This window comes from Rhinolophus sinicus, linkage group LG04, assembly GCF_036562045.2.
Source record: "Rhinolophus sinicus isolate RSC01 linkage group LG04, ASM3656204v1, whole genome shotgun sequence".
Classification (NCBI taxonomy): Eukaryota; Metazoa; Chordata; class Mammalia; order Chiroptera; family Rhinolophidae; genus Rhinolophus; species Rhinolophus sinicus.
In genome coordinates this window covers 7,490,300-7,512,182 of record NC_133754.1, presented here as the reverse complement: position 1 = coordinate 7,512,182, position 21,883 = coordinate 7,490,300, and the positions used below count along the sequence as shown (strand labels likewise).

Here is a 21,883-nt window from a genome sequence, read left to right as displayed (position 1 = left end):
CAAATACTAATAGATGAGAATAGTATTTTGGTTTAGTTCTTAATTTTTATTCCTTTTATTATGATAAGTTCATTTAGTGCTTTAATTTCAATGATTATAGGGTTTTTTTTAATCTCTAAAAGTTCTGTATTATTCTTTTTTCAAATCTTCTTGGTTGTTTTTGCCTCTTATTTGTGCTCATTGTTTTAAATCCAGTGTCTATTTCATCAAATGTCTTATACACAGCTATTTTAAGTTCAGCATCTAGTCACTTCAGTATATCACATCATTTAGTTCTAAATCTCTGTTGTTTGGGTGAACCAATCACAGCCACCTGTTTCCTTGTACATGTGTTAAGTTCCCGTCAGTGCTTTTTCATGCTTGGGATACAACCAAACAGCCCTGCTCTGATAACACATGGAGCATACATTACCACAGGGAGAGACTGAGTAAATAGTTAACAAAACATATACATAAAATGATGTCAGAAGTTGCTGAGTGCTATAGAGAAAAGAAGTGGAGCCCAGAAAGAGAATGACAAGTGCCAGGGGTGAAGGCACAGGTGGCAGCAGTAACCAGATGACCAAGGAACCCTCGCTAAGGGGGAATTCAAGGAAATACTTGAAGGAGAACAAATCCTATGGATATTTTGGAGAAGAGCGTTAGAGGGAGCAGCCAGTACAAAAGCCACAAGGTGAGAGCAGCTGGTTCCTCAAGGTTTCAACAGTAAGAAAGCAAGTGTGGTTGGGAGGAATGAGGGGCACAGCAGAAATAGGGTGCCCGAGGGGTAAGGTGGAGGCAGATCACATAGCACCTGCTAGGCTACTGTACGGACTTTGGCTTTTACTCCAAGTGATTTGGAGAGTTGTTGGAGCCATTAGAGGGTTTTGAGCAGAAGACTGACAGGATCTGACTTCTGTTTCAAAGGGATAATTCTTGTATGGAGAACAGACTCTAGGTGGGGAAGCGTGGAAGCAACGAAACCACATGGGAGATGATTTCAAGAATCCAGATTATCAGTAATGGAGGCAGGAGTGGGGAAGAGAAACTGTTGGCTTGGATGTATTTTGAAGGATGAGTCAAAAATATTTCTTGATTGATCGGCTATGGAAGGACGTGAGAGATGGGTTGTGCTATTGTGCAAACAGGAAAAAGTCCAGATAGAGCATTGGGGTAAAGGGACTAAAGGTTAAATTTTAGACATGCTAAGATTGAAATGTCTACTAGATACACAAGTAGAGATGCTGGGTAGACAAATGCATTTGCAAGCCTAAAGTTTGGAGAAAGAGGTCTAGGCTGGTAATAGAAATTTGGGAGTAATAAGCATATAGATAGTATTTAATTTCATGAGAATATTTGGGGCCACCAAGGTATCAAGTAAACATAAAATTCAGAAGGTGGTCCAAGGTGGATCCCTAAGGCACCCGAAAGTTGAGAGGACAAAAAGATGCAGGGGATTCAGCAAAGGTGTGGCCACTGAAGTAGGTAGAAACCCAAGAGAGTACAGGGTCCCAGAAGTCAAGTAGAGAAACAGTTTCAAAGAGAAGGGAGTGATTCACTATGACAAATGATGCTAATAGGTTAAAAAATGAACACTGAGAAATAGCCACAGGATTTGCAATGTGTACGTCGTTAGTGAGCATGACAAGAGCATTTCTGTTGACTGGTAAAGTCTAAAACTTGATTAGAGTGGGTTTAAGAGTAATGGGAGGGAAGAAATTAGAGATAGCAAGGATAGACACCTCTTGAAGTTTTGCTCAAAACGGAACAAAGACACAGCAAGAGGGAAAGGTGGTAACAATATAGTTATATTTATTAATATTTTATGCTGATGGGAATTTTCTAGTTGAGATGGAACAAAGTCCCCCAGTCAGTGGAGACAGAAACTGGTCCACAAGGAAGGGCAGGCATACAGGTAGGGATGCCTGTAGGTAAGTAGAGATGGAGGTGGAAGTGGGAGCCTAAGTTCTCACCTTTCTGTCACATTTCTTTCAAGTAAAGGAAGAGCCAATAACCACTTTGGACTTGGACATGCCTGTCCTACTAAGGAAACTTCAATCACCCTCCCTCACATCGTATCATGAGGACACAATGTTCCCCTCTTTTCAATCCGTGAGGAACCTAAGCAAAGATTTACAATTTGCTTACGTAAGGCCTGCCAGCCATCACTAGTGAGCTGAATTCCCCATTCCCTTAGCAGCCTCCCATTTAGTTAATTCATTTACTCTCTCCCATCAGCTTTCCCCCAATCCCAGGTGTTTTTCTAGGTACTTTCAAAATTTGGAGCGTGGATAAGTAGAGAGCAAAATGTACACCCAGTTTGCAAGTCCTGTACAAAATCTGAGTTTCAATCACGTTTCATTAACTTATAAATTCCATGAACTTGGACAATAAACTCACATGACTCCTACTCACAGATTCTTATGAGCACATCAATAATTTATAAATTGTAACACATGATGCAAAAAACCCTGTGTTGAGAGTCTTTTCTGTCTCTTCCATGTTGTCTCTTTTCTGAATGCAATAGTGATACACATGACCATATGCTATGGACGAATACACACATCCACTATGCATTCTCTGCAGAGTTGCGTATATTCTGTTATCTTCCTATAGACGAATCTGTGAAATTGACCAATTTTAACCACTGGAAGCCTTTTAAGGAGACATGCATATAAGATTTCTAACAGATTGTCTTCTCAAAAATGATCTTTTGTCCACTGACTATTTATTAAAGAGTGATCTTCTCTATTGAGTTTCCAGGTTGGCAAGCCCTTGATTATTTTGTTGCATTTAACCAGTTTAAAGATTTCTATCTGCTTTTTTTTTTTTTGAGTAGACACATATGCACTTGGGCTTCAATTAAATTGTAAAGCCACTGTAGTTCGTTTTGATTCTGTACACATTGCAAACCCCACAATCACATCATGCCACAGACTCAGTGCTGGCTCAATAATATACAGGGCACGCAAAACACATTAAATACACATTGCAAGTTGCGAGGTTTTCTTCACAGAAATCTACAAGGACATTTCATTTTCCCAAACCGCCTTTTGCTATAGGGTTTCTAAAAAAATCATTTTGTAGTGAAAAACTAAATACTGGTTTCTTTGATATGCTAGTTTCACTGAAAAAAAAATGTATTACTAGAGAATACTTACTATTTTTATAACCATATTTCACTAAAAATTTTCCTGAAAAAAAAACACACACAAAAAAAACGTTCATTTTTTGTGTGCTAGGTCCGGGCCAGGGGGAATAAAAAGCCTCACAGTCCAGACGAGCACACTGAGAACAAAGGGCAGGTGTCATTGTTTTACTGTGATTGGCCAGAGCTGAAATCAGGATTTCCTCCCTTTCAGAAGCTATTGTGGCATTTACAGTAATCACCCTGGCTGACTGCCCACCACACAGCTGAACAGCACACCAAACAAATATCTGGAGAGAAGGCCACAACATATTTTTTAAATTCTCATTGTTTTTATTCTTCAACTCTGAAAGATTGTTTTTTAAGAGAAAAAGGAAAAAAAAAACAAACAACTCACCCAGCTGTTACCACTATTCATATTCCAATCGCCTCCAAAGTTCTCCAGGCCACCTGGTTGACTGCCTTGGAGTCGGTCCAGAAAAGCATTATTTACCCTTTAAAACAATGAGAAATGTGTGTAAGTGAAAAGCTTGCTGCAAGGCTGAGAGATTTTTGAGAACCTAATGTGCTGTATGACTGACTGTGGGATTGCTTCCTCCCTCCAGCTTAGAAGAAATCTACGGAAACTTCTTTTCACATTAACCATGTGACATGTTGTTAACAGCCCTTTGCTGGAGCAGGTGCCATTTGAGGCTGAGGCCAGAGGGGGCACAATTCTTAACTTCTGAGATTTCTTGCCTGTCTTCTCAAGCAACCATACCCTACAGCCATGCCAGGCATGAACCCCAGAGGCTGACGGAAGATGGAAGCTTCAGCAAGACCTAAACCATGATGAGAAAACAAAAAGAGCAATGTGGCACTGTTGTTGCAAGCTAGATGCCCCTCCCATGTGCCAGTCTTGCTAAAGTAAATCCCAGAAATGAAAAATAGAAGGAAAATGGAAGAGTGCTTGGGAAAGAGGAAATATCAGAAGAGGGAGCCCTGAACTTCTAAAAGAAGGAATGGGTACGTCTTTCCCTTACTTTCCTAAGTATGATGGTAGGTCATACTGCAGCAACCAATTTCAGAAATTAAGTATAATGCACAGGACGTAAAACCATAACAAAAGGTAAGAAAGTGATTATCATAAAGGTCAGAATAAGGGCTAACTGTAGGGAGGCAGTTATATTCTCTTCCTGGAGCTGGCTCACCTGGGTGATTGCTTCATAATTAATCACTCTAAATATTTGTTTCATGGACTTGCATATGCCTGTCGTACTACGGAATTTTAACTTTAAATCCCTTAATTTAAAAGGGCAAATAAATGAAAGGCAACAGCACGCTTTGAGTTGCCTTGGTATACCTGAATCGCATCGGGGAGGTGAAGGATGGAGAGAGAGCATTGAAATAGGTACCCCGTGACGTCAACAGATTACTGAAAAACAGTAGTTAAGACTAGAAGCTTCCTGGCTGCAGCACAGTGCCTGGTGCACGGCAGCTACTCAGCACACGTTTAAGGGAGGAAGGGTAAGCTGGACCCCGTCACACTGGCCTTCTGTCAGTCGGGCAGACGAGCAGAATGTGGTCACGGAATGTGGCTGTCAGGCGGCGGCTGGGGCAGGTTTGGGAACTCGGACTGCTGGGTGGCAGAGCCAGATGCTGGGTTTGTTTTATGCCTGTCCGTACTTGCTCGGGGCTAAAATGCCAACTGCCTGTTGACCCAGTTGGATCTCTAGCTTATTGGGTTGCTGTTTTCTCAACAAGTTCAAGTCCCATCAGGCAGTGGTTACATCTTAGTAAAGCTCCCCCCTCCTCCCACCGTAAATTCTACCCAAGTGCCATATCCTGGTCAGCCTGCTTCACTGCACAGTTCAATATTTAAGTCCCCTTTACAGGACCTCTCAGCATGCAAATTGAACAGTACCTTACTGGAGACTTGCATATTAAGGAAAAGAAAGCTGACTTTACTGCCCCTTAAACAACACAACCGAGGGTATTCTGGACTGCTCACACACCGAGGGCTGCTTTTATCCAGCCTTTGTGTCAGTAACAAAGATGGGCTTTCCCTCGATGTCCCCATCCCATCTCACATCCAAACCACTAGAAGTCTTAGTTCTACCCACTAAACACATCCTGAGAAAATCCAATAGAAGAGTAAATTAATTTATGGTCTGTTTTATTAAAACAACAAAAAAAATAGGTAGTAGTAATGGGGTCCCCTTACCCAACCAAAGAGTCTAACGTGTGTGTCAGAGTTTTGATGTTTCTGTATCATCAGAAGAGAACACATAAATTCACACTCGACATTTTGAAACTATTTTGACTGGACTATGGAAGCAGCATACTCTAGTCAAAGAATATGAGCATCCATCCACCATTAGCGGCTCCAGCCGCACTGAGAGCTTCTGTTAATACCGTTTAAAGTCTCAATGACAAAACGTAACCACCAGAATTTAAAAATCTATGTTAGTGATAGTGGGAAGATTAAACATATAAAAGAAGCCACGCAGTTTCAAAAGAAGAATTTGCTCCTTTAAATCGTGAGAGCCTTTACATTAAAGTATTCTCCTGAGGTACTCAAGCACACCGCCATAAACGCAAATAACCCAAGTGCCGCTCAGAAAAATCCTAACACAATAATGACAGATGTGGTGGCTATTAGCACTGTCCCCACATCAACATGATATTGAACTCGGTACTCAGTGTCTGCTTATAGGAACAGGATAGAGAATACTTGTACTATTAAAAAGTCCAGAATGGTTCTATTAAATTTTTTTTTCCTGATATGTTAGTCAATATGAAATCACTTCATGGGGATTTTTGTCTGAGCTTTAGTATACAAGGGTGGATGGTCCACCACCTACACCAGTTCAATTATTCTAAAGTGGTCTAAAAATGGCAGAGCGTCATCTCAAAAGATGAAGGTTTATACTTTTCTTCCATGGGAGGCAAATTAAATATAGCCTAAATAAATGCATAGCTTATGAGCCTGATTCAGTTTTCTAGTGTAAATGTATGCTATCTAGTCAGAAAAATTGGATATTGTATGTGTATGTATGTGTGTATGTAGCAGTTGGCATCTTCACACAGATACCGTACCCCAATAATAAAAATATTAAAAAGATAATACAGATTCCAGAACTATATTCAATATTACCCTAGTGTTTTCCTAAAACATTGTAAACACTTTATAGGGAATTGTCTTAACGAAGCATGTTTATTTTATTAGCCTTTTATACCTCCTTTGTTCTGCCTGGCGGGTGTTGGTTCTTTTTTCCTCCTGTTGCTGTCGCTTAAATTCCAGTAACTCACTCTAGGAACAATGAGAGTTTTAAAACATAGTTGTCAGTTAACATGGTAGTACAGAAAACATCCAAGTTAATTACGTATTTAACCTTAGTTGGTGCAATATTCCATTTTTGAAACTTTTACTTAAGTACCATTTCTATGTAAAATTATTTTCATATATATATATATATATATATATATATATATATATATATATATATATATATCAAAAATAATTGTACCTTCATCAAATAAAAGCTCTGTGAGTTTGAAATTGTGAGATTAAAATGCATGTTCAAGATATTAGATCAAGAGTTACAACACACACAGAGGGAAACACAATGTGAGTCAAACTTACCCGTGTCTTGCAAAGAAAAACAAATAAAATGAAGTGCAGAAAGAATGTTACACAGCACTATTTTTCGGTCATTTCTCTAGCATTTCTTTCCCAACAAATTCGTAGCCACTTACAAATAAATACTGGATTCAATTCTGTAGTTCAATTCCATTTATAAAACATTTTCCATCCTGGAGAATAATCACTCAACCTATTATTAACTAGTTACTTCTAATATTAGCAGAACTTGAACTCCCTGGGAGCGGGGGTGGGATATTTTGCTTCAAATAGGAGATCAATTACTACCACTAAATCTCTAGCTTCTGACATTCTGATTATCCTCTTCGAAGAGGCAACTTGAGTTCCAAACTATTGTTACTATGTTAAAACAAAGAACTAGGTGCCAGGATTTCTCTAATAGTCAACTACCTCCCTTGAGGCAGACTGAGTTTTAACCTCATTTCAAAGGCAGAAAAAGGCAGAGGGAAGAGGTATCAGGCCTGTGCCATATTCATAAGTTAGTGCCTGAATCAGAGATTTTTTAGCAGGGAAAATACTGTCACGTCTTGATCAGTGCATTCCAACACATGTTTGTTTGTTTTTTTTTAACCCCAAAACTTTGTTCATGAAAAGCATAAAATGAATTCAAAGTTCAGATTGACATTTATTTTTTTAACTTTATTCAAAGGCCTTCTGACAGTCTATAGTACCAAAATAAAAATACTGGTTTCTTAAACTGTGATAGTTCAAATATACTAGTTGTTAATCGCTAAGGTGCATTATTCAATTCTAATTCTTATCCAGCACCAACAAGGAAGAAATTAGAGTTTTCTAAATAACTGAATGATATTCATTCAAACATTCCAAAAGCATTTCTTAAACACCAAATGCCAAGCTTTGTGCTAGAGACTCACTTTCCCACAATAGTATGAAGTCTTTAAATCATTTTCATGTTTTTCACTATAATGTATGTACATAGTTGTAAGAGTCCACCAAGTAACAGTGCTACTTGTTAGAACTATCAAGCTTTACACCAAAATGAAAGAAGCTGCAGTCCTCCGGCTTGCTCCCACCACAATCACCGTCAGTCCCTGTGTGTGGTTTCATCTGTCAATTATTATACCTCCCCCTTAGTAGCATGCATATTCTTCAATTCTTAATATTTTAAAAAATGCATTCTCTTTTGACTTCCTAGCATGGAAGACGATTTATGTTTCCATTACCATCTCCACCTAATTCCAGCTGCCCTCCTAGTACACCTCCACCTCCTCCCTTATCCTTAAAACTTTTTTCTTTTTTTTCCGGCTCTCAGTGTGGTGCCGGGGGTCTCACAGCATCTTTTTTAGACTTCTAATTCACCCTCCTCCTTTCAACCCTAGGCTTCAGAGGGATCCGCTGCCTCCGATTCTTGACTCTTTCTTCGGGACTATTTGCAAACGATTTCTGGCTTCTCCTTCTCTACTTTATAGCTTCCAAATGTTGCTGTATCTTTTTCTTTGTTGCAGTCTCCTGGCCTGTTCTTTTGTTCTTAGTGGCTTTTTGAAATAGAATTTTCCTTTACTGTGTTTTCAGTGGGATTTGGGGAGAGAGGCACTGAGATAAGCAAATGAAATGCTTTGAAGGCGCAATGTTTAACGATAAGACCTTAATATTTTCAAACAGGAATTTTACTACAATTCTGTTACTGAATCCTCACAATTCTCAAAAGTAGGCAGGTAAATAAAGTACCATTTGATGAAGGAAGGAATGAATGAATGAGCATTATTATGCTTTTACAGGTGATGAAACACAGGGTCAGAAACTCAGTTTAATTAAATTGTCAAGAACTAAACAGCTCATTAGTAGCACAATAAAGACTAGGGTTTTGATTTTCTTGTATCTAATCTTCTGTAAGACACATCCAAAATAGGTGATTAAGATTGAGGATAATTTTTCAATAATTTGTCATAGTCAATTATAACAGCCATGTCTAGAATTAGAGGACCCATTTACCCTCAAAAGTTCTAGCAGAACATAAATCCCTCTGGTCAAAGGATGCTAATTCTTTTCACATGCATCAACTCATTTCTCTAAGGAGCAACTTCTGGCATCCAGCCCATCGTAAGTTTAATAACATCAAGTTGAACAAATTGAATTGTTATCAGTTCTAGACATGAGATAATGATTTTTTTAAAAGCTGTAAAATACATATAATATGTATATAGTATATACATAGTTCGACATATTTCTTTAAAATAATTTTTAAGATAATTTTTTCAGCCTCAGCAAAAATGATCCTGAAATTTATCTGGAAAAAATAAATGTGAGATCATAGTCATTAAAAAACAAACAAACAAACAAACAAACAAAAAACCTTAAAAAAAAAAGAAAGAAAGAAAATGAGGGAGAACTACCTTCAACAACTATTAAAATATATTATAAAACTACAGTAATTAAAACACTTTGACTCCAGGAAAAGACCTAATCCATGGAAATATAGTTTACCATAAAGTTGTTGTGCTAAACCCACAAAGGAGAGTTCAATGAATGCTGATAGATTAGCTAACAATTTATTTTTTATATTAAAATAAATGTTATGGAGGTCTAAGATTTGAATCTAGAAGATGCAACCATAGACATTTTCAAAGGAGGCTTGGGTAGACTTATTTATAAACTTGGAGTGAGAAAGATCTAGAAAACATAAAGGAAAAAGATTAATACATTTCACTGAAAGAAAATGCAAAGCTTCCACTGGGGAAAAAAATACCATAAACAAACTCGAAAAAAATTTAAATTTTTATGGTACACATAGGCTGATTCAATTATTCTTTCATTCATTCATTCAACAATAACTTAGGGCTTATGAGTCTGGCTTGGATCTACATGCTGGAGATATAATAATGAAGAAGACATGATATCCTTGCTCCTCAAGAGTTTATATTCTAGAATAAAGGCAACCATAAACTAGTGAGAAAAATTATCTGATGGTAATCCTATGTAGAGGATTAAACATGCTGAGTGAGGCTATTGGTTCAGCTACTATTAGACAGAGGCTGAAAGAAGGCCTGAGGAGGTAGCCAACAACCTCATACAAACCAGTTAAGGAAAAGCCACCACCAGACAGAAAAAGGGCCAAAGACTAGGAAGAAGCAGTTCACAGAAAAACTACATATTGCTTATAAATTCAAAATGGTCACCATCTTCACACATAATCAAGGAAACAGAAATTGAAACGAGATAAAAATTTTCTCCTATCATACTGACAAAAAGTAGAAAAGTCTGACAGAGATTCAGGTACAGTCAAGCACTTTGGGGGAGTGTCTAAGTTAGGGAAAAGTAATTTAGTTTTTGCAGGACAATTTAGCAATAAGATCAACATGTAAAATGTGTACATCCTTTGCAGAAGTGTTCAAAGAGGTCTGTATAGTCACAGTTGTGTTACTGAAACAGTAAAAGTTCAAGAGAAAAGTGATAACGCCCATTAATTAGGAAGTGACACAACAAGTTAGATTATCTACACAATGGAATACTATGCAATAGTTACAAAGAATAAAGCAGATGGGGGAGAGAGGGAAGTGGCAGTGGAGACATCCGTTAAGATACATTAAATGACAAGAGATAGGTTCAGAGCAGTTTTCTGGGACTTCTCCATGTAAATAGAAAAGATACACTTGTATCCATTTCCATTTGGTATATGCTGTTGTACATCATATTTAAAACACTTTATGGAAAAACACACACTAACACATTAACTGTAATTATCACTGCGAAGAGGCACACAGAGGGTGGCTGGGCAGGGCAGGAAGTTCAAACATCATATATCGCTTTAGGTTTTTAACTTTTGAGCCATGTAAAGTATATTATGTCCTCTATTTCTGTTTCCTTATACTTTCTTTGTTTAAAAATCCCAATGAGTATAATTTTTAATACTTAAAAATGTAAAACAGCAAAACACTACATTATGATGCCAAGAACTATCTATCCAGGAGGACTCAAAGAGGACAGGGACAGAGAAACACGCAGCACCCTGTTCCAGAGGCGACGACGGGGAAAGGAGAAACCCCAGAGCGGGAGAAAAACAGGGACGGGCAGCTGGTGAAGCCTCGCCATGCAAGGACCCTGCTCCAGATGGCGGGAGGGGACACTCTGGCATCACCGCTCTCAGGGTCATTATTCCATAACTAGCAAAGCGGATTAACAAGGGATAGGCTGGCTTTCCTTTGGAAATTTCCTTTGAAATTATCCACAAAGGAAAATTTCAACAACTAATTAATGTGTTCTGCTGAGCTGGCAGCCACTGCGGGTGCTGCATCCACTAGTCTTACAAGCATATACCGGTTCATTCACTGGTTCTCACACACAAGTGCACTACCTCCTTGGACAGATATAAAGTAAGTGGTCTCTGTCCCACAGACTGCACTTTGGAAATAAGGAAATCAAAATGCTCCAAGCAGGAGCGACATGGTGCACGGCATTGGTGCTTTCCCACTCAACATATGCTTGCTGCGCACCAATCATGAGCACCAGGATTCATGCTACAGGTACAGATGCAAATAGACGCAGCTCCACCCTGAAGGACATCACACTTTAACGAGGGAGATGGACCAAGAAACAGCCGTGATGCAAAGCAGAAAGAAATGCATTGCTGAACACGATCTGAAGCACCGTGCATGACACGGGACTACAAAGGAAGGGACGCAAACAAGAGAAACAGGGAGCAAATGTTTCTGGGTGTTGTTTGTAATTTTAAGTGGGTCCATGAAGGCTCCCAGAAGGCAGCACGTTTTCTTACTGCTCTACACAACTCCCTACCTTGAGACAGAGCTCCATTCAAAGAAGGTACTTAAGTGAAATGATGAGCAGACCATCACCTTAGAGACACCAAGAGCAGGAGTTCCGGTAAACTTTGGCCAAGTGACAATGATGATAAACGAGGACAACCCTGCAAATGGTGCCATGGCCTGAGTGTGCCCCACGCTCTTCTGGGTGCTAGCTGGGGCCCCCAGCACTGGCTCTTTGTACTCACCTGCCGCGCCCCCACGCTGCTCTCGCCCACTCTGCTGGAGAGCTGCAGGTGAGTACAACGAGCCAGTGCTGGGGGCCCCAGCTAGCAGCCACAAGTAAAGGGGTCACCATTCCCTGTCAGCGGGTGTAGAAGTCTCCTCTGTGTTCCTATTAACCAAAAGGTCAACTACACCGCAGACAGGAGTGCCACGGCTGGACGCTTGAGACACAGGATGAGGCTGGAGTGAAAAGCAGGCCCCAAAGCGAGGCTGTGGTGGAATTACTGAAGACTCGCATAGGGCCATTTTAAAATCATGTCTGAACCCCAGTGACACATGTCCCGACAAGGTTCAGCTTGATGGCTTTCCGTAAGCGTTAAAGCACTATCCGCCTGGGAAAGGCAGGATGTCCTTCCTGTCCTCCGAACAAGGGCAAAAGGACAGTGAGAGCAGGAGGGCAATGCTGCAGCAGCTCAAGAACCCCTCCTGTGAATGTTTGTTAATACAGGAGAGTTTTTTTTGGGGGGGGACAGTTTAGAGAAGTCCGGGTTCCGTGGTTCCCCACAGTAATGGCTTTGCCCAAAAGGACAAAGACCCCCAAACTGAGAAGACCAACTAAGTCAAAGGAAGTAAATAGTAATGGGTAAAGTAGGGGAGTAAAACAATAGCACTAATAATGTGTATTTTCCTCTTACTATTGTTAGTTCTATCATTTTAATATACAGGGAAACGGACTTCTAGTTACAATAATCATTGAATCACACATCTCTATATATACCACCCAGGAATACTTCCTCTCAACTTCATTCTTTTAAAAAACATTTTTTTCTCACAGAAGTTATTCATTGTGGATAATGTATATATAAAGTACAGAAACTATAAAGACAACATAATGATCACATAAAAATTCTCCACCCAAAGATAAGCTCCTTTAACATGTCAGTATATTTCCTAATTTCTTGGGATATACACATAGATTGTATTAGGTGGGTGCAAAAGTAATTGCTGTTTAAGAGGTTCAAAATAATTGCAAAAACCGCAACTACTTTTGCACCAACCTAATAACTTATCACCACTTCAGGTCACATGTACAAGCCTACTGTGTCCCAGGCATTAGCATAAACCCTCCACACGCTTCCTCCCACGTAATCCTAGAAACAATGTCACGGGGTAAATAACATCACTGTCATACGTAACAGACGAGGGAGGCTTAGCGAGAGAAAGTAATTTGCACAAAGTACAATAAGAATCGGTAGGTTTCAAAACTCACCCAGACTGTTTTATCATCTTTAGTTTTTTCATTTTCATATAGGTGAGACGATTCCACACCATTAAAATATGTCAGTGATTCCTGCACGATCGTCTAAACTTTAAAATCTTCAAATCCTCTATTGCTGACCAAATGCCTTCAAACTTTCCATGAATATCATTTTAAAAATAAACAACCTTGTACTTACATCTTGTGTGCAGCCTTGATTATTTCCTTAGAATAAATGTACACCTTTGAGATCTAATACTTTCACTTTTAGGAAGCTCTTTAGAATTTGATAATGCCAAAGCATTTCAGTCGCCTCTCACCAGAAGAGAGAGTTTGAAGTATTTTTAATAACTAATAGTGTAAGTTCTCCTCGCTCCAGCAAACACACAAATTATTATCCATATTTGTCTAAAGCCCCTTCTTTAATCTCATGATTATTCTCCCACTTGAAATGTAGAGTTTTTCCAACTACCTCAAACTACATTGCAATTTTTTATTGGAATTGCATTAAACCCACAAATTAATTTGGATAGAAATGTAGTTATTACAATATTGAATTTTAGGTGCATCATCCATTCTACTTTATTCAAATTGACATTTATCAATTTGACAAATTGATCACAGGAAAGTTTAGGGGTTTTTTGTGTGTGTGTGTGTTTTTTAAGGAATTGAGCAATATTTTACATAGTTGCTTGTTGATGAGAACTTTTTGTTCTATACATTTTAATTAATTATTGCTATGTGAGAAAATTGTTGATTCTTGTATATATGTTTTATAACCAACTTTCATTTAACTCCATTTGTTGTTATCATTTTTCAGTTGATTCTCTTGGGTTGTACAGGCAAATTGCTCTCATCCATAAATAACTTTACTTATTCCTAATCATTAGAAAAACTCCTTTTTGGGCTGGCCTGGTGGCTCAGGCGGTTAGAGCTCCATGCTCCTAACTCCAAAGGCTGCTAGTTCGATTCCCACATGGGCAGTGCGCTCTCAACCACAAGGTTGCTGGTTCGACTCCTGTAATGGATGGTGGGCTGCGCCCCCTGCAACTAGAAAATATAGCAACTGGACCTGGAGCTGAGCTGCACCCTCCACAACTAAGACTGAAAGGACAAGTTGACTTGGAAAAAAGGCCTGGAAGTACACACAGTTCCCCAATAAAGTCCTGTTCCCCTTCCCCAATAAAATCTTAAAAAATAAAAAAAAGAAAAGAAAAGAAAAGCTCCTTTTTAATTTTTGTCTTATCACATTGGGTAAAACAATTCCCAAACATTTGTTCCATGTTATATTAAGACGTTTTTGTTTGTTTGTTTTTAACTGAAAAGTTTTTCATCAAATAAGTTTGAGAGGCACTAGGTTAGAGTTTCCAGAACAATACTGGTTGGTGGTAGGGGTTGCAGATATCCTCATATTGGTGTTCCAGTAGTTCACTACTGAGTATGATGTTGATTATTGGTTTGGAAGACGAAACGTATGCTAAGAAAAAATTTTATTTCTAGTTCAGTATAGTTTTTTTTTTTAATTGACAGTAGAGGTTAAAATTTATCAGTACTTTGTTTGTTTGTTTGTTTGTTTGTTTACTACTAAAGAGGTGGTCAAATGCTTTTTCTCTCATGACCTATCCTATTGCAGTTATACAATATAAAAAGTCATAATATATAGCTAGTAATCTTTGCGTTCCTAGAATAAACTTTTGCCGTGATTATTTAAGAGAAAATTATTTAAGAGAAAAACTCCATAACTAGAATTGCCTTTCAGATGTTAATCTCTGTAAGTTTGTGTGTGTGTGTGTGTTACCTTTACTAGGCTGTGATACCAAGGGGATGACAGTTAATATTAATTCCAAATTATTTCATCTTTTTCCTATTAAACAATTTTTAAAGCATGGGAAACAAATCTGTTTCTCATAAATTCCAATGAACTTACCTGTACACTAATCCAAATTTAGCTTGTTAGGGGGAAATAATTCTCAGAAAACTTTAGAAATCACTTGCATTTTCATTCATTTTTATGTATTTTAATTCTTTGAGTTATTTTGGAGTTTTACATTTTTCTATAAAATCATTCACTTAATCCACATATTCAATTTATTAGCACAGTATTATCTATAGTAATATAAATAATCTTTTCTAAATCTATGCTTCTAGTGCCTCTCAATTCCGGGATTGGATACTTAATTCCTTTCTTTTGTTACTACTCATTGGATTTACAGTTATGATCTCACAGAGCACAAGGTCTCAGAGTCCAGCTTTGCAGGCATACTCCATGAAGTGCTCTTGCCACCATCAGTATTCTGTAATAATTTCCTCTGTCACCCAATAATTTCAGTATTTGTTTTTTGGTTTGTTTTTACTTTCCAAACGACTATATAAAATCAATAAGCATGTGAAATCAGTAAGTGCAATCAGCCAATCAGAATGTTTTTTAAAAATTCCTGACAGGTAGAAAGGAGACAGGATAAATTATACAAAGAAACAAATGTGTGGGATAAACTGGAGCTGAGTTAGCAGTGCTTCCGAAGGAGCTCTGCCTAAGAGGGAATACTGATGTTGTCATTAAGATAATCAGCTGGAGAAGCGCACTAAAAGCATCGGGCTCTTGCTTCTCCACACTTGCAGTACAGGGTAAACAGAATTGTGGAGGGGTGTCTGGGCTCAAAGAAACAGGACGACATCTGGGTACCTACTGACTGTAGGAGAACAGGAGGTTTTTCTACCACACCCAGAAGATAAGCTCTTGCTTAGTTTACTTAGCAGCACATCAAAGAAATGTGACAAGATAACCAGGAACCACCAAGCACTTGAGAGAAAACCACCGGAGATAAAATTTACAATGGAAAGGAAAAAGTACTGTTAAAAATAGTACACAGAAAATGATAACGTTTGTATAATTGCCATCAATGAAGAAATAAGTAAGAATACTGCACTTATGAAGCAGAACATTGCTATGAAAAAGTAAATCAGCAATCTTGGGAAATAAACAAATTCAATAAATGTGCCTAATAAGCAGAATGAAAACTTATGAAACCATTTAGTAAGCAGGATGATCTACCTACAGGTTTCTCCCAGAGTGCAATAAAAAAGGCCAAAGAGACAAGAAGTACAAGAAAAAACAATGAAGAGATACAGAAAACAGATACTAGAATTTTGAAAATCTATTTGATAGCTATCCCAGAAATGGAGAGCAGAGACAGTATAGAGGAAAAACTGTAAAAGGAAAATAGAAATTTCCCTTAACTTTCTTCCCATCTTGAGTGAGACATATATTTTGAGATCCAATGGGTCAAGCAAAGGTCATATAGGATAAAAACATTTTCGAAGGGAGGAGAGAAGAGAGAGAAGAGCAAAATAAATTAAATGGAACAGAAAAAATTCAAGGAGTCAAGAAAATAAAGAGCAGAAAACATAATTAGAGTAAACTATGTAGCAAGAATATGTGCAAATACACTGGTAATCACAATAAATGAGACTATATAAAATTTACCTATTAAAAGGGATTGTGAAATGGGATAAACGAAAAATCAGTCATTTTTGTCATTAGAAATCTAATTTAAGCCAAGTGACGCAGAGAGGTTAAAATTAAGCGATGGAAAAAGTAATTGCCATATAAATTCTAACAAAATAGCAAGCAGAGGAAATATTAGAATCACACAAAAAATGAATCAAGCTGAAAAATCTTTAAATGGGAAGAGCAGTATATTTCATATTGATAAAAATCTGTACTGATTCCCACAAGTCTCATTGGTTGGAACTACTTCCCATATCCATGGCTGAACCAATCACAGTCAAGGACAAAGGAATTCCCATGAACAGTTAGACCATTTCGGATTAAATCCCTGGGACCAGGGTGATGTCAGCCTTCTCTGAAACACAGGCCATGCTAAGTAGGATGGAAACCTGAAGAAAAACTTAGGGTTTTAGGAGAGAGGTAGGCAATCAACAATATTTTATACACCAGTCTAAAGTTATCACAACACACAATTTATTACTTTTGCAGCATTCCTACAAAGTGATTAATTGCTATAAAATAAAATGTGCAATATTTTATTTCTTCATTTCCTTTAAATAGTATCTCCTCCATCAAAATAAACTTCAAGAGGGCAGGAACCTTATCTATTCTGTTCTTAACTGAAGCCCAAGGTTCTCACAGAAGGCTTGGCATATAATAGGAGCTCAATATATTTGTCGATAGAATGAATGTTAATAGAATAAGTGAATAAATGAATACTGAAATATATTATTCTGAGATAATTTAGCTAGAACAATCCAGAAAAGGAAAACTTTAAAGTGGTGTTAAATAGTATTACAGAAGTACAGGGAAATAGGGATTCCAAAAAGATCACTGAGTTGAATGTTCAGGGGGATTTTACCTTTAGAGAGCAGTTTCAGTAAGAGCATTTGTGAATATAAACCACAATATAAGGAATTAAGGAGGAAGTGGGTAATAAAGATATGGTTACAGTAAGATTACTTTTGTCTTTATTAATTTGGTGGAAGCAGAAAAGTTGATATCTCTGAGGACAGAAGAATCAAGGAAGGGGTTAGTTGGTGTGCTTATTTTCGAATGGCAAGAGAGAATATACATGTTGACAAAATACAAGCAGCAGCAAGAATATATTAGAGGTATGGCGGGAAGAGAATTATAAATAAATTTCTAGAAGAGAGAACTGCATCAAATGTAAACTTAAGGAAGAACCTACTGCCCCCAGAGACCACAGTAATGGAAGAACGTGAATGTCAGAGACAGAGAGAGCAAAATAAATGTGCTGCCACCTCAACTTAACCTAGGTGATCTATTTGTAAGTTACTCCATAGCAGGTATTCAATAAATATCTGCATGAATAGACACAATGACAGATATGTGTTGTTTTCTGTATCTTCTTGTCATAGGCATGATTCTTCTTGTTTTCTTATGCTAAACCATTGACATGATAAGGAATGACAGATTCTACCAATCAGGGAATGCCTTCAGTGGACATTTTCTAACAGACTGAACAAAAACCTAATAAAAACCTTTATGTATCCCATTGAAATCCTTAATGATGGAATTCTCTATACACTAACATTATTCATTTTCCTTAAAGCTATAGTAAGTAAAGGGAAATAATTTAAGTAAGTAAAATAAAAAATATGTTTAATCAATCACCAGAAAATATGTATGTATCAATATTTGTCTAACTCCAGAAGAAAAACAAGATTAAGAAATAAAAAAGCTTAATTTTCACTGTTTAAAACAACTGCTCAACCTGAAAATTAAATCTCAGATCTGATTTTCTCATCTGTTGAGCATCTGCTTTGTGAAATGTCCTACTTTTAATGGTTTTTACGTTCCAAATATACACATCAAACTTTACAAAACGCTATTTAAAATTCACTAGAAGTTACTTTAAAAGCAATCCTATCGATACTAACTTCACAACTTTCTCCTCAGTGTCTACGTACCTCAGGACTCGGTATTAAGTGAAAAAGTCACAAACACATATTGTAACAGTTATAGACGGTGTCAGATGGGTACCAGACTGTTGAGCTTACCACTTTGTCAGGGGTGTTAACTGTCTAACCATTATGTTGTTTTGTACACCTGAAACTAATAAAAAAAAAAGAAAAAAGGAAGAAGTAGAACCAAAGAAATATGATACAATAGTGATTTTTAAGACAATGAAACAATAAAGAGGATCTTGTTTTTGAGACTAATAAAATGTTACATTTCTGACAAACAAAATAAAAAGTCTGCTTCAGTGGAATTAGGAGTGACATTTTTCTCTTTTTTAAATATTTTCTTTACTTGCCAGATTTCTTATCGTGACAATATGCTATTTTTATCAAGATAATATCATGGTGATCACTTCTTTAGGTATATAAATGTTGAATAACTATGATGTACACTTGAAATGCTATAATATTGTATGTTGGCTATATTTTAATAAAAATCTTTTAAAAAAATCACAGAAACAAATCAACACTTCCATGTTATTTGACAGACATTACTGAAAATAAAAGTATATACCAGATTTAGCTTCTACTTGCTAATTACTAGAATATTACTGTAACATCGCTTATTTCATTGTGGGTTTCAATATGAAAGCCTTTGTCAAAATAAAAAGATATTTGCTTTTTTAAAAAAAATAAAAACACCAAGGGATAGAAATGTTTCATGGTTTCTTCATGGCTTATGCAGTAGCTTAATAACTAAATTTACAATTGACATTATTGTTTCCACAATTTATTGACTACCTACTATGGGCAAAACAGTTTAGTGACACTCATTTATACTATATGCTGGGTGAAGCTTTGAACAAGTATGAGATTGACCACTGTTGGAAGGTGGGTAGCACTCAAAAGGGTCAAATTATAGCAAAAGCCATTAATACATATACTCCATTTCATAATGTAATGTTCACACACAATTGCTATAATGAATTACCTTGGACAGCAAAGCTGTAAGGGTAAAAACAAATTGAGCCCAATCAAGGAAATCAACATGGGAGCTAGAATTCAAGTTAATTGCTTAAGAAATAAGATTTGAGAGATATGTTAGAGGAAGTGACAGGATATATCAACAACCAATATGGCAAGAAGAAAAGTTGGGAAATACGAATTATGGGGGCGATAATGGTCTTCAAGTAGTTGAATAATTTATTTTGCTTTTTTAAAGGATTTGGGATGAAGTGATACCTTAGAGCTAACTGCTGGTATTCCTCATGATTCTTATTCTCAGGCACTTGAGGCCCTACCTGAGCCTATGCATGAAAGGCAGGTGTGTCCATCAAGCCAAAACACCGACTGTTTTCAGTTCCTATGACAGAAATTTTATATTCTAGTGAGAACTACCCCTTTAAGCACTTTCCTTAGGAGGCTCTGCATTCATTGCACTGATTTCTATCACTCAAAACTTTGGGAATGACTCATATATTTGAATACATGTGTAGAATATCTTTACATTTTACTATATGTGTATTTTTAGGTGACTAAGCCAGTTGTTTCATGAATGTGTACACCCACTTTGTTATGCATTATCGTATTCTCTGGACACTATTTGTAATATTATACATCTTTGGTTTAAAAAATGGCACTGATATCAGTCGTGTTTTGTAGATGAGAAGTTCACAAGTGTGCTAACGTCTCCGTGAACTTCTGGCACCCATGAGAGCAGACATAATGCAGCCCCTCTAAGGCAAAGTACCGTGAAGGTTTTGACCCAAATTAGCCATCACCATCACCATACTCTTAAAACATACCCACAGCTCACCTTTTATTTTTAATGCTTGTGTTGTTTTTTCAGGATTTTCATGTATGTAAATATTTGTTTAGAAAGCCTTCAAAATTATCTAGTACTACAAGTAAATAATTAGCAATGACTAATAGAGACGGTCTTGTGAATACCTTCTGATGTTGTTCTTCCTTCATCTTTTGCAATTTTCGATTTTCCTCTTCCTTTAGAGAATCCTTATAAGCCTGGCTTCTGGCCTGTAAATGCATAGGGGGAAAAATCACAGGAAAAAGCATCACCACAATGTACTACTGGTCTTCCAACCATGGGTCTGGTTTTAATAAACCAACCTCTATGCTGAGCATACAGCAAGCTCTCCATACACACTTGCGTACTGAGTGATTTATGCATGTGCCGGAAGATGTCCCTTGGGATATATATAAAAGAAGGCTAATATAAGTGCATTTTAAAGGATAATGTAAATATTTATTTAACTTAGCTTTAAAAATATCGCCTCAGAGACAGTCCCCATTGTGTACTCTTTCTAGTGAGAAGGATTTCAAATAGAGGAACATTATATATTTTTCAAGACTCCAACGAGCTGGTCAGTCTATCAGAGACAAGCAATGGTGATGCTGACTTTAGAAGCACTGACGTGTCTACTGCTCACTAATGGTTTCCTATTAAACAGCCTGTCCACAGGGGACTGATACCACATGACCTTAGAGATGCATTTCTTTCACATCGTTGCATCCTTAACCTGTCCCTATTGCTTATTTCTATTTCTGAGTGGGAAAACAAGGCCTGTGTAGAGGCATAGGAATCGTCATTTCTGGTGGAATTAGGACCTCAGGGGGGTCTTAGCAGAGCTGGCGCACACAGGGGCACGTCTTTAGTCCAACTGAGCCGCCACATCAGGGTCCCACACGCTAGCGGAGTGACCATATATTCTGGAATTTAGGAGATTTCAAGTATTCTGTCTGTTCATTTGTCATGCACTTTCCCTCTCACACATTGATTTGTAGCCCGGTCTCTGCAAGGCAGAGAGGCCAGCCTGTTAAGCTAATGTGAGGAAATTCCATTTTTCTCATAACACAACCAGCAGCAGCTGCCTATCTCAGGCCTCGTTCTTCGGACTAATAATGCATAAAGCTGATGTGGGCTGCCCCCCCACCCTTTTCTCTTACTATAATTGTTCTCAAGCTCTCTTAATTCATCCCTCCGTTTCTGTCACTATCCAATAATAAGAAGCGTTTGCCAGAAAGGGATTGTATCATCTATAGCACTACTAATCAGAATAGTGAAGCTCCAGATGTGTTCGGAAAACCCTCATATATCCAAACCCTGCTCCATTAGACAAGCATACACATCCTATGACTTGCTCTTATTTATATCCTACACACAATGGGACTGTGGTAAGTGGTTCTCTAATGACCCCTTCTTTTAAGAGAAGGCTGGTCTTCATCACATATATTCCCCATAAAACCTAAAAGGGATGGGGGGAGGGAGCAAGGGTGCACATCTTCTATTCAAGAGGTTGAAAGAAGGAATAAAATATTTAGTTAAATCAGGTACGATGAGTTGAGTGAGGAACCTATATTCTATTTGTGTACCTTCCTTTTAAATGTAACCTCTTATTCTTTCATCAGAACATGGGTCCTAGATTTTGACTCAGAAAAAAAAAAAAAAAGTTGGACGGATA

The 21,883-nt window shown here is 37.6% G+C and overlaps 1 protein-coding gene across 3 annotated transcripts in view; it reads right to left on the bottom strand.

The window, feature by feature from the left end:
• EPSTI1 (epithelial stromal interaction 1) overlaps positions 1-21,883 on the bottom strand; it is a 72,866-nt gene that overhangs the window by 3,189 nt on the left and 47,794 nt on the right. Inside the window, exons 8-10 of one of the 3 annotated variants that reach the window (XM_019749815.2) lie at positions 20,355-20,438; positions 6,346-6,419; positions 3,525-3,621 (exon numbers count right to left, since the gene is read on the bottom strand). In XM_019749815.2, coding sequence (XP_019605374.2) covers positions 3,525-3,621; positions 6,346-6,419; positions 20,355-20,438 — 255 coding nt within the window. Of the gene's footprint in view, positions 1-3,524; positions 3,622-6,345; positions 6,420-19,646; positions 19,768-20,354; positions 20,439-21,883 lie in introns of those variants that run through there. The other 2 variants (XR_012495438.1, XM_019749818.2) reach the window with 2 other exon arrangements.